At 52.6% G+C, this 15,497-nt stretch overlaps 1 protein-coding gene across 2 annotated transcripts; it reads left to right on the forward strand.

Moving 5' to 3' along the window:
• Positions 1-38: 38 nt before the first annotated feature.
• On the forward strand, positions 39-15,257 carry GANAB (glucosidase II alpha subunit). Of its 2 annotated transcripts, XM_059403938.1 has the most exons (25): positions 39-144; positions 3,061-3,165; positions 3,308-3,416; positions 3,647-3,774; positions 5,609-5,788; positions 6,262-6,327; positions 7,131-7,200; positions 7,369-7,456; positions 7,544-7,640; positions 8,101-8,281; positions 8,868-9,021; positions 9,234-9,469; positions 9,552-9,678; positions 9,783-9,862; positions 10,322-10,465; positions 10,561-10,657; positions 11,028-11,129; positions 11,296-11,539; positions 12,717-12,781; positions 12,975-13,051; positions 13,160-13,234; positions 13,406-13,519; positions 13,640-13,752; positions 13,902-14,002; positions 14,142-15,257. In XM_059403938.1, the coding sequence occupies exons 1-25, from the start codon at positions 107-109 to the stop codon at positions 14,249-14,251; spliced, it is 2,901 nt and encodes a 966-aa protein (XP_059259921.1). In that variant the 5' UTR covers positions 39-106; the 3' UTR covers positions 14,252-15,257. The 2 variants fall into 2 exon arrangements, with proteins under 2 accessions (XP_059259921.1, XP_059259929.1); XM_059403946.1 differs by lacking the exon at positions 6,262-6,327.
• The last annotated feature ends 240 nt before the right edge of the window (positions 15,258-15,497 follow it).

Below are 15,497 nucleotides of genomic sequence, written 5' to 3' on the forward strand. Positions count from 1 at the left end.
TGGTTGGGCCAATCAGAAGGCCGGAAGGGGCGGGCACTAAGATACGTGGCTCAACGCGCGCGGGGGGGAGGAGAGGCTCGGGGTCAAGGAGCAAACCCGGCACAAGATGGCGGCGGTAGCGGCAGTGGCGGCGCGTAGGAGGCGGTGAGGAGCCCGGAACCCGGGGGCACGCCCGGGACGCCCCCAGGTCCCCCCAAACCCATATCTCTCCTTCCTGTGTGTCCTCCTGAGACTCTGTTACTCCCCCCGGCCTCGTGAGCACCTTTTGTCCCCCTGGAGGTGGCCTCAGTCTCCCCCGGTTTCCTCGCGGTAGATCCGCGCGGCGCTGGGGGCCCTTGCTTCTGGGGCACCCAGCTCCAGCCCGGCGGCTCATGAGGGCCGCAGCCGTTCGCTCTTCTTGGCCTTGGCCGCTCTCAGCCGCCCCCTTCTCTTGGCGGCTCGCGGCGGTTAACGCTGCCGCCTCTTTCCTGCAGTGTGCGGGGCCATCCGGGCGGGGACTAGACGCGACAGGGCCTCTGGGAACGCAGCCCACTGTCCTTCGGGCCCCTCATCCGGGAAACACCGCGGACTGCTGTCCCGCCTGCACTACCCTTCTTGCCCTACGCGCCCCCCCCCCCCACCCCAGAGCCCCGGACCCTGCCCTGCCCTTGTCTTCACATGGACACCAACCCTAGCTTTTTCGGTGTTCACGGTCGCTGGGCACGGCTGGGGCAGGATCCCGTAAGTTCACGGTCTCTCTGGATGATGGTGCTCAAACACAACATGGCAATCGAATGTTTTGGTCTGCGATCTCGAGTTTCTATTACCGAAAAAAAAAAAACAAAACGGTTCGAAACAATCACCAACGCCACAAAGCGTTTACCTGGACATAACGGATGTACTGGGGTGGGAGAGGCCTGTCCTGTGACCAGCAGTGAAAAAAAAGATTGGACTGTAAACTCAACTTTTTGAAGTCTGTGATCTGAAACAATAAACGGGTGCACCTTACCCTGCGGCTCATTCCTGACTTTGGCTTGTGACCACCTCTTGCTTTGGGGCGTTCGAGGCATTTCTGAGTTCCTAGGGCCTTCCAACAGGTCACTTCTGAAAAGAGCTTTTAGAAATCCTAACCTCATTGGCATTTCTCCCAAGCCCATTGCATAGATTGTGTAACTAGAACTCCAGAGGGTATTTAACTCACAGTACTTACGATTACTGCCGCTTTGGGCAAGTGGACATGGGGTCAGTGGTGCAGGGTGCCTGCTGCGGTCACTCCTCAGGACCTGGGCCATAAGCTTAGCTGTTGAGTTTTCTTGTAGCATTTCTTTTTCTTTTGATTCTAATTATTCCTGCTTGGCCTTTCAAAAGACAGTGCCTGGTGTTCTCACTTTTCTGTGTGTCCTGCATTGCTTTTCACATTCTTCTGGAACTGGAGGACTGTGTTCTGCCATCTCCTTTCTGGTGATTTTCCTTACCTTTAGCTGTCAAACATATTGAGGCTAATGCTGGATACAATGTATATATAGTCTTTAGTTACCTTGTTAACAGTTTGCAAAGTTTTAAGATTTTAAGAGAAGCCTGTGTTTGTTTTCTCTTCCTACTTGGGACACACATTTAAGAGTGTGCTCCTGGACAACCCACATCTGTTGCTGGAAAAGCATGTTTAAAATGCAAATTCCGCCCCCGGATTTGGGAATCTACATTTACTAAACACTGCAGTTAATTCTTAACAGTGAAGTTTGAGGACCTCTGTTTCGGATTTACTGAGAATGGATGAACATGCCTTTCAAACTAACTTGCTTAAATAGGTCAATTAGTACTTTGTCTGTCATTTGATAGGACGTTGGGGGAAGTGACAGTCTGTGGTAACCTTGGGGTAATGGTCCTCAATGAGGCAGGCCCTGCTGGTAGGTGGTGTGCTGTATTGTGTATCATGAAGTACTTGGGCCCCAGAGTGAGGCAGAGCTGAGTTTGATCCCAGTTTCACCCCTTATTAGCAGTTTAGTTTTGGATGGATTATTGAACCTTTTATGCTTCAATTTTCCCATCTGGGTAAAACTCTAACCCTACATTCACCAAGTAAACAACGAAAGAAATGAAAAAGAGGTAGTGTGTATCAAGAAGAAGTTTTGAGGGGCGCCTGGGTGGCTCAGTGGGTTAAGCCGCTGCCTTCGGCTCAGGTCATGATCTCAGGGTCCTGGGATCGAGTCCCGCATCGGGCTCTCTGCTCGGCAGGGAGCCTGCTTCCCTCTCTCTCTCTCTCTCTCTGCCTGCCTCTCTGCCTACTTGTGATTTCTCTCTGTAAAAAAAAAAAAAAAAATCTTAAAAAAAAAAAAAAAAAAAAAAAAAAAAAAAAAAGAAGAAGTTTTGAATGATGGTCGCCCATTAGTATTGTTTGAGGAGATTTTCAAAACTGATGCCCAGGCCCCTGTTTGTATCAGTTCGATCAGAATCTCTGGGTTGAGACTGATACTTTTAAAAACTATAGGGAGAGTTGAAAACTGATGATATAGGCAGTTAGTCTGGTCCCTGGGGATATGTTAGGATTCAATACATGTGGCTATGGCTACCCAGTAGTGGTGACTGACTTTGAAGATCTAGCAGTAGGATGCCGAGGGTGCTAGGGATATTGGGATTCTAGGTATTCTAGCTGACCACAGGCCAGCTGAGGGTACATCTTTAACTTTTCCACTATAGCTCCACCTAATGCCTTGCCCGTGGAAAGGCATGGCTGGCTTTGTTTCTCTGTTCCTCACATGGTGCCACCACTTCCCCTGGGACTGGCTGTTACTGCTCCTTTCCTCTGAGAAGCTGATGTAACCAGAGTCAATACCAGGGCCTCTGAAGGCCAAAGATCCTGTGTCCACTTCCTCTGCCTTTTGAAGGGAAGGTGTGAGCGAGCCAACTCCTCAGGCCTGACACTTCACCCCATGTCCACGCTGCCTTTTCTTCTAGTTAACCAGACTCCTTATATTTCTCTCCCCCTTTAGGGTTGTGGTGGGAAGGGGCCTTTCCCTGTGAAGGTGGGGCCTTTTCTGACCTCTGTGCTGATTGTTCCCTCTTTGTCTTTTTCCTCCGTAGGTCTGGGGCAGGTTTGGTACTTGCTTGTTTAGGGGTCTGCCTGGGAGTTACCCTTGCTGTGGATAGAAGCAACTTTAAGACCTGTGAAGAGAGTTCCTTCTGCAAGTATGATATTTCTTGGAGAGTGGGGTGGAAAATACGGTACTGTGGGAGGTGCTGTGGCAGGTGGGGGGTAGCCTGGGAACACTACAGGTGGTAGAGGGACCAAGGAACATTGGGGAACCTTCCTTCCCATTTCACTTGGCAGGAGGCAACGAAGCATACGGCCAGGCCTTTCTCCATACCGAGCCTTGCTGGACTCTCTACAGCTTGGTCCCGATGGCCTCACAGTCCGCCTAATCAACGAGGTTACCAAGGTCAGGGAAGAAAAGGAGGAGTCTGGTGGGGGTGGGGAAACGCTTGCTAAGGGGTAATTTGTCAGAGGTGAACCTATAGCCAACATCCTGTCCCAGCCATCTTGGGATTTTCTGAGGAATTCAGATCTCAGGTCCCTTAGGTGAGGGGACCCCCTCAGGAGGGAGTCGCGTCAGAGGGCATTCTGGTGTAGCCCTCTCCCTTCTCCAGATCCAAACCTCTACCCTCACAGGTAGTGCTGGTGCTGGAGCTCCAGGGGCTTCAAAAGAACATGACCCGGATAAGGATTGATGAGCTGGAGCCCCGGCGGCCCCGATACCGGGTGTCAGATGTATTGGTGGCTGATCCCCCGACATCTCGGTAAATTTTTCTTGAGAAACCTGTGCATTTCCACGGTCCTTTTCTCCTTCCCGATGAATCTGTGTTTGGCTGATATTTTTATCCCCCCCACTTTGGGATAGCAGCTCTCTAGTATCCTTGCCACTCTCCTAACCTTGCTCTGTTTCTCGCTTTGTTACATGCATTTTCTTTTCTGCCCTTTTTCTTCTTTCATTGTGCAGACAGATACTGCTTCCAGCTTTGTGCCAGGCCTGGGCTAGGGGCTGGCGATGCAAAAGTAAATAAACAAGGCCCCATTTCTTGCCCTCTGGCGTCAGTGTCTGTGTGGTTGGTTCCTCCTGTCCTTTCCCTTCCCCTTATGTTTTCTCTTTTTCTTTCTTTTTCTTCAGATAGTCTTGATACGGTTCCTCAAATTCTTGAGTCACGACACAGTGTCATAATGAGTATTCCATGCATGGGGTTCCCTCTCTCTCTCTCTCTTTTAAGTTTATTTATTTATTTATTAGTAATCTCTGCACCCAACGGGGGGGCTCAAACCCAACAGCCTCGAGGTTAAGAGTCGCATGCTCTGCCAGCCGAGCCAGCCCAGGGCCCCATGCATGGCTCTCTATTAAGTACTTAATTTAGAATATGATATGATAAACCTTCCCTGTATACCCTTTACCCAACCCAATCATATACTTCTCATTATCATGTGGCCCTGACGGCCCCCAGAGGTGATTATTATTCTAAAGTTATCATTCACTTGTTTTTTTTTTTTTTTTTAAACATTTTATTTATTTATTTGACAGAGATCACAAGTAGGCAGAGAGACAGGCAGAGAGAGGGGAGCTCCCCACTGAGCAGAGAGCCCGGTGTGGGGCTCGATCCCAGGACCCTGGGATCATGACCCAAGACGAAGGCAGAGAATTAACCCACTGAGCTGCCCAGGTGCCCCTGTATAATTTTTTAAAGGATTTTTAGTTATTTGACAGAGAGGACAAGCAGGGGGAGCTGCAGGCATAGGGAGAGGGAGAAGCAGGCTCCCCGCTGAGCAGGGAGCCTGATGTGGGGCTCAATCCCAGGACCTAGGGATCATGACCTGAGCCGAAGGCAGATGCTTAACTGACTGAGCCATCCAGGCACCCTTCTAAGTTGTGTTTAAATAATTCTTCTCTATTTCCAGGTTATTTTTTAAATATCTTACTTTAGGGACGCCTGCCTGGCTCAGTCCTTAGAACATGTGACTCTTGTTCTCAGGGTCATGGGTTTGAGCCCCATGTTGGGTGTAGAGATTACTTAAAAAAGAAAAAAAAGGGGCGCCTGGGTGCCTCAGTGGGTTAAGGCCTCTGCCTTTGGCTCAGGTCCTGGTCTCAGGATCTTGGGATCGAGCCCTACATCGGGCTCTCTGCTCAGCAGGGAGCCTGCTTCCTCCTCTCTCTCTGCCTGCCTCTCTGCGTACTTGTGATCTTTGTCTGTCAGATAAATAAATAAAATCTTAAAAAAAAAAATTAAAAAAATCTTACCTTAAAATGTTAAGTCGTAATCTGCCTGGAGTAGTTACTTATATCTGGTATGAGGAAGGAATTAGGTACCATTTTTTTTCCTAATCTAAATTTATTTTTCTGACTTCGCTATTGAATAGTCCTCCTTTCCTCCCCCAACTGCCATGCTGCCTCTGTTACATTTCAAAGTTCTAAGTATGCTTGGGTCCACTGCCAGGCTCTTCTTCGTTCCTTTGGTGAATCTGTCTGCCCCTGGCACTGTCCCCACACCAACTATAGCTCTTAGTAGTCCCCCTCCCCACCGTCTGAAAGTGTCATCACTACTCTTGGCTCTTTGTGCTTCTTTTTATCCCTTTCGATCTCTTTCCTAGGCTTTCTGTCTCTGGCCGTGATGAAAACAGTGTGGAGCTCACCGTGGCTGAGGGACCCTATAAAATCATCTTGACAGCACGGCCATTCCGCCTGGACCTGTTAGAGGACCGCAGTCTTCTGCTTAGTGTCAATGCCCGAGGACTCTTGGCTTTTGAGCACCAGAGGGCCCCCAGGGTCCCGTGAGTACAGGGGTTGGGACTGGAGAGGACCTAGTAGGCCAGCGCCCAGGGGTGTGGTGGATTTGGCACTGGGTCCCTGGGAGGAGACAGGGTGGCAGGACCGCGAGGTAGGGGCTGGGGCTGAGGCTGGGAGAAGCTGCTGTCAGGGAGGGTAGGAAGCAGACCCAGGTCGCGGTTTTCTCCGTTTCCTGTACAGACCAGGAGGCAAGTCACCTTTGTCCCTGAGCTGTACTCTGGGCACCACCTCTGGGAGGCCTGCCTGGGTCTGCCTTTCCCTCTTCCCCTTTTCACACCATCACATTTCCCAGGTTTATTTTCTTCCTTTTTGTTTTGTTTTGTTTTGTTTTGTTTCTTTTCTGCCCCATCCCCCCATCTCTGGAAGTTTGTCGACTGAAACTCACTTTTATGTTTCTGTTTTTGTGTTGGTTTTGTGCCTCCTTTTCCCCTTCCCTACCCATTTCCTCCTGCCCCAGTTTCTCGGATAAAGTTAGTCTCACGCTCGGTAGCATTTGGGATAAGATCAAGAACCTTTTCTCTAGGTAAATCCATGGCCTCTGGTACTGTATCTGTTCCTCTGCCCTTACCCACCCTTCACTCTGGCCCCCAGGGGAAGGTGCCCTAGACCTTTCTATACCCTGCCCTTCACTCACCCTTCTTTCTCCAGATACGTGGTATCTGGTCCCTGGTCCCCTGGCTGGGAGCCCCCTGGGAGAAGGAAGATGAAATGCTGGAAGTCCTTAAGGAGTGTAGGGAGCTTCTTGATTTGTGATGGGGTGGAGAGATGCTGCCCAATGCTGGGGTTTCTGGCTCTTAGTGGGGGTGCACTGAGGCTCTAGGTGGAACTGCTTGCCAGCTGCCCTTGAAAACATTCTTCGGCAGAACCTCTTGTTTGAGTCCCTGCATATATCTGTAGAGGCTTGACCGTGGTATGACCCACTTGCTTTTGTAAAACCCTGGTGTCTGGCCAAGAGGCTGAGGTCCAGTGAGAGTCGCTGGGGCCAGGTTCTCTCAGAGGCTGCAGAGCCAGCACTGGCATTCCCAGTCCAGGCACTTGAACCATCCTGCTATCTCTTCTGGAACGCAGGCAGAGGCTGGGGATTGAGTCCTGTGTGTGGCAGGCACCTCCTGGTGGCATTAATCATTTCCCTTTCTCATTTCTCTCCCCGTCCTTTGCATATTGATCTGCTCACTGGGGTTCCCTGCCAAGCTTTAACATTCAGTCCCTTCCTCCAATGCCTTCGTTCCTTTGGACCCTTGGCTCTCTATTCCCTTACCCCTCCTTCCACTAGCCCCTCGTCCCTGCCCCCTCTGGATTGGAGCAGACAGCTCTCCTACCTTCCAGGCAAGGATCAAAAGACCCAGCGGAGGGCGGTGGGGCCCAGCCGGAGGAAGCACCTGGGGATGGTGACAAGGCAAGTCAGTGGGCTGGGTTGTTGGGCACAGGGCTGGCTGGGAGGTTGGAGGGGAAAGGCCCCCAGGAAACTTGAGCTCAGTCTCCCCACTGGGGATGAGATTTAGAAGAGGGCGGGGGAAGAGAGAGCTAGTGTGTGATTGGAGGTACTCTGCTTTCCTCCTCACAGCCAGAGGAGACCCAGGGGAAGGCAGAGAAAGATGAGCCAGGAGCCTGGGAGGAGACATTCAAAACTCACTCTGACAGCAAGCCATATGGTGAGGGACTGGGAGAGCCTTGGGCAGGGATGCAAGGACTCGTTGTCAAACAGAAGCTCTGGAGCCCATCTTTTGCTTTCCCTCCAGGCCCCACGTCTGTGGGTTTAGACTTCTCTCTGCCAGGCATGGAGCATGTGTATGGGATCCCTGAGCATGCAGACAGCCTGAGGTTAAAGGTCACTGAGTAAGTCCCATGGTGACATCAAGAAATGGGGGCAGGAAAGAGGGGTTGGGCGTTAGGGCTATGGAGTGGTATCCATGCAGTTTGGACGCTCCAGACAAGCATGGATCAATTCCTGAGGCCAGATCACCTTTGGTGATCAGAAAATTCTCCTTTGAGGGGCGCCTGGGTGGCTCAGTTGGTTAAGCGTCTGCCTTCGGCTTAGGTCGTGATGCCAGCGTCCTGGGATCAAGCCCCACGTCAGGCTTGCTGCTCAGTAGGGACTCTGCTTCTCCCTCTTCCTTTGCCCCTCCCAATGGAGTGTGCTTATGCACACTCTCCCTCAGAAATAAAACCTTAAAGAAAAATTCTTGTTTGAGAAAGGTTTGAGAAAGGGCAGGGGGCCAGTTCTTATCACTCTGTATCTGTGGGGTGGAAGTTGTGGGTGCCACAGCCTAGGGCCAGTCTGTCTGTCTGCCTGCAGGGGTGGGGAGCCATATCGCCTCTACAATTTGGATGTATTCCAGTATGAGCTCTACAACCCCATGGCCCTGTATGGGTCTGTGCCTGTGCTCCTGGCACACAGCCCTCATCGGGACCTGGGCATCTTCTGGCTCAATGCCGCGGAGACCTGGGTTGACATATCGTCCAACACCGCAGGGAAGGTGAGCACGCAGGCGGGGAGCACGTGTTCAGGCCTGAGACAGTGGGTGTGCTATGGGAATTTACTTTGAAGAGGCTCCTGGGGATCCCTGTTTAGGGACTGAGTGGGAGAAGGGGCCCTGAGCCTTGGGAGCAGCATTTGAGTTCCCTGGCCCTTCCCAGAAAACACATGCTCGTGGAGAAGGTATTGCTCCTTCTGCATTTATTGTCAGTGCATTTGTTAGTGACCATACGTCATGTACTAGACACTCTGGTAGGTGCTGGGGTTATATTGCTGTTGGGGTAGGAAATGTTCTCGCTCTCAGGGTGGAGGACAGATGTTAACACAGGTGAGAAAGTGGGGTGAGTTCTGCAGTGGTAAGTGTTGAGAAGGAGATGCAGCGGCCAGGTGGTGGGGACGGAGACAGTGCTGTTTTAGATGGCGTGGTCCAGAAAAGCCTCCCTGAGGAGATGATATCTAATCTCAGCCCAGAGTGACTCCTTAGGACCCCGCTGTGTGAGGACTCTGAAGAGAACACTGCTGCTTTGTCTCTGGGTCAGGGACGAAGAGGGTGGGTGTCAGATCTGTGTGTCTGGTCTCCTCTGTAGACCCTGTTTGGGAAGATGCTAGACTACCTGCAAGGCTCCGGAGAGACTCCGCAGACGGATGTCCGCTGGATGTCGGAGAGCGGCATCATTGATGTCTTCCTGCTGCTCGGGCCCTCTGCCTTTGATGTGTTCCGGCAGTATGCCAGTCTCACAGGTACGTGCGTCCCCTCTCTGCCAGCCTGCAGCCTCCTCTGCTGGCCCTGTCTTCTAGAGAGGATGACTCCACTTTTCAAAAGTTCTGTGCCTCAGCCTACTTCCTAGCCCAGCACCCTTCACACTCTGTCTCATCGACAAGCCTCCCTTCCTTTCTGGGTGTTCCAGTGGCCCAGGTTGGGCCTGACCCCACTGTGACCCCCGTGCCTGCAGGGACCCAGGCATTGCCCCCGCTCTTCTCCCTCGGCTACCACCAGAGCCGCTGGAACTACCGGGACGAGGCTGATGTGTTGGAAGTCGATCAGGGCTTCGATGACCACAACCTGCCCTGCGATGTCATTTGGCTGGACATCGAGCATGCTGATGGCAAGCGGTACTTCACCTGGGACCCCAGCCGTTTCCCCCAACCCCTTACCATGCTGGAACACTTGGCCTCCAAGAGGCGGAAGGTAAGAGGGCTGTGGCCATGCTCGGTCTCCTCAGGCACAGCAGCCCTGGAGAGCTCTGAGCATCCCTGTTCCTTGCCTGCAGCTGGTGGCCATTGTGGACCCCCACATCAAGGTGGATTCTGGCTACCGTGTACATGAAGAGTTGCAGAGCCAGGGTCTGTATGTTAAAACCCGGGATGGCTCTGACTACGAGGGCTGGTGCTGGCCAGGTAGGTGGGCCCAGAATTGAGGGAGAGGCTTTTGTGAGACCGGGAAGGTGGGATGGCCACCAGTCTGCCCCGCGGAGGTTGACAGCTACCCTAACTTGTCCCAGGTGCCGCTGGTTATCCTGATTTTACCAATCCTACAATGAGGGCCTGGTGGGCCAACATGTTCAGCTTTGACAACTATGAGGTACGGCAGCCCCTCCTCTACCTGCATCTGTCCTTCCCACTCCACCTCCTTGAGACCGTCATTCTCTGCCGGCCAGCCCTGCTCTGGTTGGTTCTCTGTTTTGTTTTGTGTTTTTTTTTTAAGATGTATTTATTAGAGAGAGAGTATGTGTGGGAGTGGGGGGTTGGGGAAGGGACCGAGAGAGAGGGAAAGAAGCAGACTCCCCGCTGAGGCCAGAGCCTAACACCAGACTTGACCCCCACCATCCTGAGATTGTGACCTGAGCCAATACCAAGAGTTGGTGCTTAACTGATTGAGCCCCCAGGTGCCCCTGGCTGCTTATATTTTTCAGGAGGCCTTCTTGTTCCTCATAGGACCCTGAGAAATACTTTTTGGATTCCTAGGCGTGCTCTGCTCTCACAGTTTATCTTTTTCCTCTTCTCTGTCCTTCTGCCCCCATTTTCTGCCTCGTGTACCTAGGGCTCAGCTCCCAACCTCTATGTTTGGAATGATATGAACGAACCATCTGTGTTCAATGGTCCTGAGGTTACTATGCTTAAGGATGCCCAGCATTATGGGGGCTGGGAGCACCGAGATGTCCATAACATCTATGGCTTCTACGTGGTAAGAGGCCGAGCAAGGAGAGCCTGAGGGCTGGGGAATGGACATGACAGCAGGCGTTTAGTCCTCACTGCCCCTCCTCTGCTGTCTCCATCCAGCACATGGCAACGGCAGACGGGCTGGTGCTGCGCTCTGGGGGCCTGGAGCGCCCCTTTGTCCTAAGCAGGGCTTTCTTCGCGGGCTCCCAGCGCTTTGGTAAGATTTGGAGAATAGAGCTGTGACAGAGGGGGTGTGAAGGGCAGATCGGAGGAGTGGTGCACCAAGGCCTGCTTCTCTGAGAAATCTGTCCATGTGGCTGTCTGAGAGCAGCTGGGGGCCAGTCCCCTGCACCTGTGCACTTTAAGGGGATCTGGGGAGGGGAAGGTCCAGTCCCCTGCACCTGTGCACTTTAAGGGGATCTGGGGAGGGGAAGGTCCAGTCCCCTTTCGAGTGCTATTGTGAATTCTGCCATCTGGGGCAGGGCCCTGGGGGCCCTAGAACAGAGGTGGCAGGTCAGAGGAGTTGGCTGTAGGAAAAGCGGAGCTTCCCCACTGCTTGCAACCTCCATCTCCCTCCTCTTCCTTAGGAGCTGTGTGGACTGGGGACAACACTGCTGAGTGGGACCATTTGAAGATCTCTATTCCTATGTGTCTCAGCTTGGGGCTGGTGGGACTTTCCTTCTGTGGAGGTGAGAGGGGGCGGAATTGGGGGTCTTGGTTTGGGGGGAGAGGAGCCAGGTAGAGGGCACAGAACCCAGGCGTGAACAGAGACCTGAGAGTCTAGATTGGGGCCCGGGGGAGCTCCTTAGGTAGCAGCCCTCTTTTCCAACCTATTTCCTCCCTCCCCTCTCCCAGCGGACGTGGGCGGTTTCTTCAAAAATCCAGAACCAGAGCTGCTTGTGCGCTGGTACCAGATGGGTGCCTACCAGCCGTTCTTCCGGGCACATGCACACTTGGACACTGGGCGGCGAGAGCCCTGGCTCTTACCAGCTCAGTACCATGACATCGTCCGAGATGCCTTGGGCCAGCGGTACTCCTTGCTGCCCTTCTGGTACACCCTCTTCTATCAGGCCCATCGTGAAGGCATTCCCGTCATGAGGTGAGGCAGCCAACTGTGTCTTTGTGGAGTGGGCTGAGGTGGCTGAGGGACAGTGGGGACTGGGCTCCATCTATGGGCCTCTTTCACCACTCACCAGGGCCTCGTAAAGGAAAGAAATTCTAGTTTCAAGGTCAAGAGTAAGAAGAGACTAATGGGGATGAGTGGCAGTAAACATTGCTGCTGGGCATCATCATCGCTCTCCCCAGTGCCTGAAACTGGGCCGACAAGTATCCTTCCATCCTTGGGAGTAAAGCAGACAGAAAAGTACACAAATAAGCAAATAAGAAAATTGCCAGCAGTGATAGGCTTTTTGAATAGGGTAATGGAATTTGGTTCTACAGATAGCTTTTTTAAGAAGAAGGATGTGTGAGGGGCACCTGGGTGGCTCGTTGGGTTGAGTCTGACTCTTGATCTCAGCTCAGGTCTTGATCTCAGGGTCATGAGTTGAAGCCCCATGTTGGGCTCCACGCTGGGTGTGGGGCATTCTTAAAAAAAGGGGTAGGGGAAGGGCATGGGAGGTGAGGTCTGATTAATGAGGTAGATGGACTTTTGTGATCTGGCGGAGGAAAATCCCAGCACAGGAGACTTCAGGCGCAGACATTCTAAAGTGGAAATGAGTTTGTTGTTCCAGGGATAGAAAGACCAGTGTGACTCAGGGTAAAGAACCAGAGGGAGAGGTAGGACATGACCTAGGAGACGAAAATTCAGTGTGATCCAGGATGATGCAATGGCCACTGGAAAGTTGCTGTGTGGAATAGTTTCAGGAGGGGGCAGGGGAGGAGGAGGCAAGGAGATGGGTGAGGAAGTTCAACGGTCAAGGGTAGGTTGCATAGCTAAGGCCTACGGCACAGTTGGGCTGTCTGGCTGCAAGCTCCTGGCTTGTTTGTTTTTTTTTTTTTTTAAGATTTTATTTATTTATTTGACAGAAATCACAAGTAGGCAGAGAAACAGGCAGAGAGAAAGGAGGAAGCAGGCCCCCTGCTGAGCAGAAAGCCCTATGTGGAGCTCCATCCCAGGACCCTGAGATCATGACCCGAGCCAAAGGCAGAGGCTTTAACCCACCGAGCCACCCAGGCACCCCACCCTGTGCCATTCTTATCTCCAGTTCCTGGGGTAGCATCTTTGACCTCTGCCAGGACAGCAGGTGTCTTCCCTTCTTGTCTTGCTTCCTTCCTAGGCCCCTGTGGGTGCATTATCCTCAGGATGTGACCACCTTCAGTATAGATGATCAGTTCCTGCTTGGTGAGAAATGGAGGGGACCATTGCTGGTGGGTTGGGATAGGGCTGAGAAGAAGTAAGCCCCTGTGGGAGAGGTCTGTGGGTGCCCAGGGAGGGAGGAGTGAGTGAAGCCGATGGCGCAAGACAGCAGGTGTTTTGGTGCTCCCTACCTGGGAACTGGTCCCCTCAGTTCACAGAGGATTCTGGTGTGTTTTAGGGGATGCATTATTGGTTCACCCTGTATCAGACTCCGGGGCTCATGGCGTGCAGGTGTATCTGCCTGGCCAAGGGGAGGTGAGTTAAGGGAGAAAGGGTGTGGTGGAGAAAGGTGGTGAAGGGCAAGGAGAGTAAATAGAATGGGGGCCCTGTGCAGTGACCTAGTATGTCTTTTGCCATCCGCAGGTGTGGTATGACATTCAGAGCTACCAGAAGCATTACGGTCCCCAGACCCTGTACCTACCTGTAACCCTGAACACTGTGAGTATGCCTGGCCCAGCTGCCAGCTCCGTCTGCCTGTCAGTTTCGAGAAGGGGAGAGTGTGTGCTTTGGGGTCTGCTACCTAAATGGGCACAGATGGGCAAGAGCAAAAGACACTGCTGGGCCCAAGCCTGGACAGTGGGGCAGCTTCTTCCCCTGTTCTCGCCCTAGATCCCCGTGTTCCAGCGTGGAGGGACAATTATCCCTCGGTGGATGCGAGTGCGGCGCTCTTCTGACTGCATGAAGGATGACCCCATCACCCTTTTCGTTGCTCTCAGTCCCCAGGTGAGTGCGTGGGCAGGGAGCCCCTCAGCCCTCTGCATGCCTCCCTGGGATTCAGTCCCCGGGGGAGCGCCCCTCCTTCCCCCTTGGGCTCAGGCTCTTCCTATCCCATTTCCTGTTCAGGGTACAGCCCAAGGAGAGCTCTTTCTAGATGATGGGCATACATTCAATTATCAGACTCGCCAGGAGTTCCTGCTGCGTCGGTTCTCATTCTCTGGCAACAGCCTGGTCTCCAGGTAATGAAGCGCTCATTTGTCTGTGGTAGCCTCGGGGATGCTCACAGTGCCCTGTGCTCTTTTCTTAAATAGGATCCTGCTCTCGGGTCTCATCCTTGACTGGCATCTGTTTTTGTTCCCTGACTGGCATCTGTTCTTGTTCCCTCTAGCTCAGCAGACCCCAAAGGCCACTTTGAGACACCAATCTGGATTGAGCGAGTGGTGATAATAGGGGCCGGGAAGCCAGCAGCCGTGGTACTCCAGACAAAAGGTGAGGGTGAGCCTAGCCCCCAGGGTGGGGAAAGAGGGGAAGTAGGGGCAGGGCTGGGGACACCTTGCCTGTGGGTAAATAGTTGCTGTGCCGTAGCTGTTGCCGTGACCATGGAACACTTGCTTTTTTCTCCCGACAGGATCTCCTGAAAGCCGCCTGTCCTTCCAGCATGACCCCGAGACCTCGGTGTTGGTCCTGCGCAAGCCTGGCGTCAGCGTGGCGTCTGACTGGAGTATTCACCTGCGATAGCGCAAGGGCTGTTGCGGGGCGGGAGGGGCGCAGTGGTGATGAGAGTTCTTCTTCCTTCTGCCGTGGAGTTTGACCCTCCCCAGACTTCACCTTTCTTATCTGAAGACTCAGATTCTGCCAACATCCAGGCAGGATGAGAAGCTGTCCCTGGGCTCTGAATTCCTCCTGTGACCTCCTGACCTCTGCCACCCTGCTGACAACAAGTCTCGCATCACCTCCCAACAGTCTGTTGCTCTAACTGGAGCACATTCACCTGTGAAGACCTGGGGACCATGAGGCCCTTGCTTTCCCTTCTTTTTCCTTTCTTTTGGGGGCCCTGAATCTCCTAGACCCTCTTCATTCATACCTCTTGATGGTGTTGATGCCGTTTCTTGGAAGAACAGGAGGGCAGTGAGCTTTAGGGTTCCTTTTCTCCTTCCTCTTCCCTTCCCACCAAACTGCTTTTCCCTCCTTTTATTTCTTTCTCCCGCTTCTTCTCTGTCAGCCCTCCCCTTTTTATGCCCCACTGATACACTGGGACCACCCCTTACCTGATAAGGGATGAATGGATCAAAGGAGTGAGGTTGCTGGAGAACATCCTCTTCGCTGTCGCCCCAACCTTTCCTCTCCCTGATTGCTTCTAGAGCTGCTGCAGTTCTGACGGGGGCAGTTCTATTCCCCCCGTCCCTTGGGGGAAAGAAGTTTACACTCTTCCTTAAAGAGGGGATGGGCATTAAACTTCTTTTGCCCCCGTTTTGTCCCCTTGGGGGGCATTCAAGATGGAGAAATTGGTTGTGGTTTCATCGAATCACGGTCACCTGTATTTATTGCTGGGAGAAGACTGAGGGGGGTGGGGGAGATGATCATGTGTGCCCAGGGTTGGCCCGAAGCCCTGGAGGGGGGTGGGGGAGGACTAACTAGGGGACAAGGGGGAATATTTGTGGCAATTTTTTTTACTTCCTCTTGGTCCCCAGCTGTGACAGGTTTTGATAAAAGGAGAAACAATAAAATGGTAAACCATAAATAACTGTTGGTGTCTGGATTCTGGTTCTGGCTTGAACCACAGATCCTTAGAAGCCTGAGGGCCTGACATTTTCATCTAACATCAGCATAAGCCTCATCAGTATTTTCTTTTCCTTTTTTTTTTTTTTAAGATTATTTATTTATTTATTTGACAGAGAGAGATCACAAGTAGGCAAAGAGGCAGGCAGAGAGAGGAGAGGAGGAAGCAGGCTCCCTGCTGAGCAGAGAGCCTGATGCGGGACTC

Source organism: Mustela nigripes, chromosome 1 (genome assembly GCF_022355385.1).
Source record: "Mustela nigripes isolate SB6536 chromosome 1, MUSNIG.SB6536, whole genome shotgun sequence".
In the NCBI taxonomy this organism is placed as follows: domain Eukaryota; kingdom Metazoa; phylum Chordata; class Mammalia; order Carnivora; family Mustelidae; genus Mustela; species Mustela nigripes.

Excerpts from the sequence above, each read along its gene's own strand:
- GANAB (XM_059403938.1), top strand. The coding sequence starts at position 107 with ATGGCGGCGGTAGCGGCAGTGGCGGCGCGTAGGAGGCG. Across the intron at positions 3,166-3,307 it reads GAAGAGAGTTCCTTCTGCAA|GAGGCAACGAAGCATACGGC; the intron begins GTATGATATTTC and ends TTCACTTGGCAG. Across the intron at positions 9,863-10,321 it reads TCAGCTTTGACAACTATGAG|GGCTCAGCTCCCAACCTCTA; the intron begins GTACGGCAGCCC and ends TCGTGTACCTAG.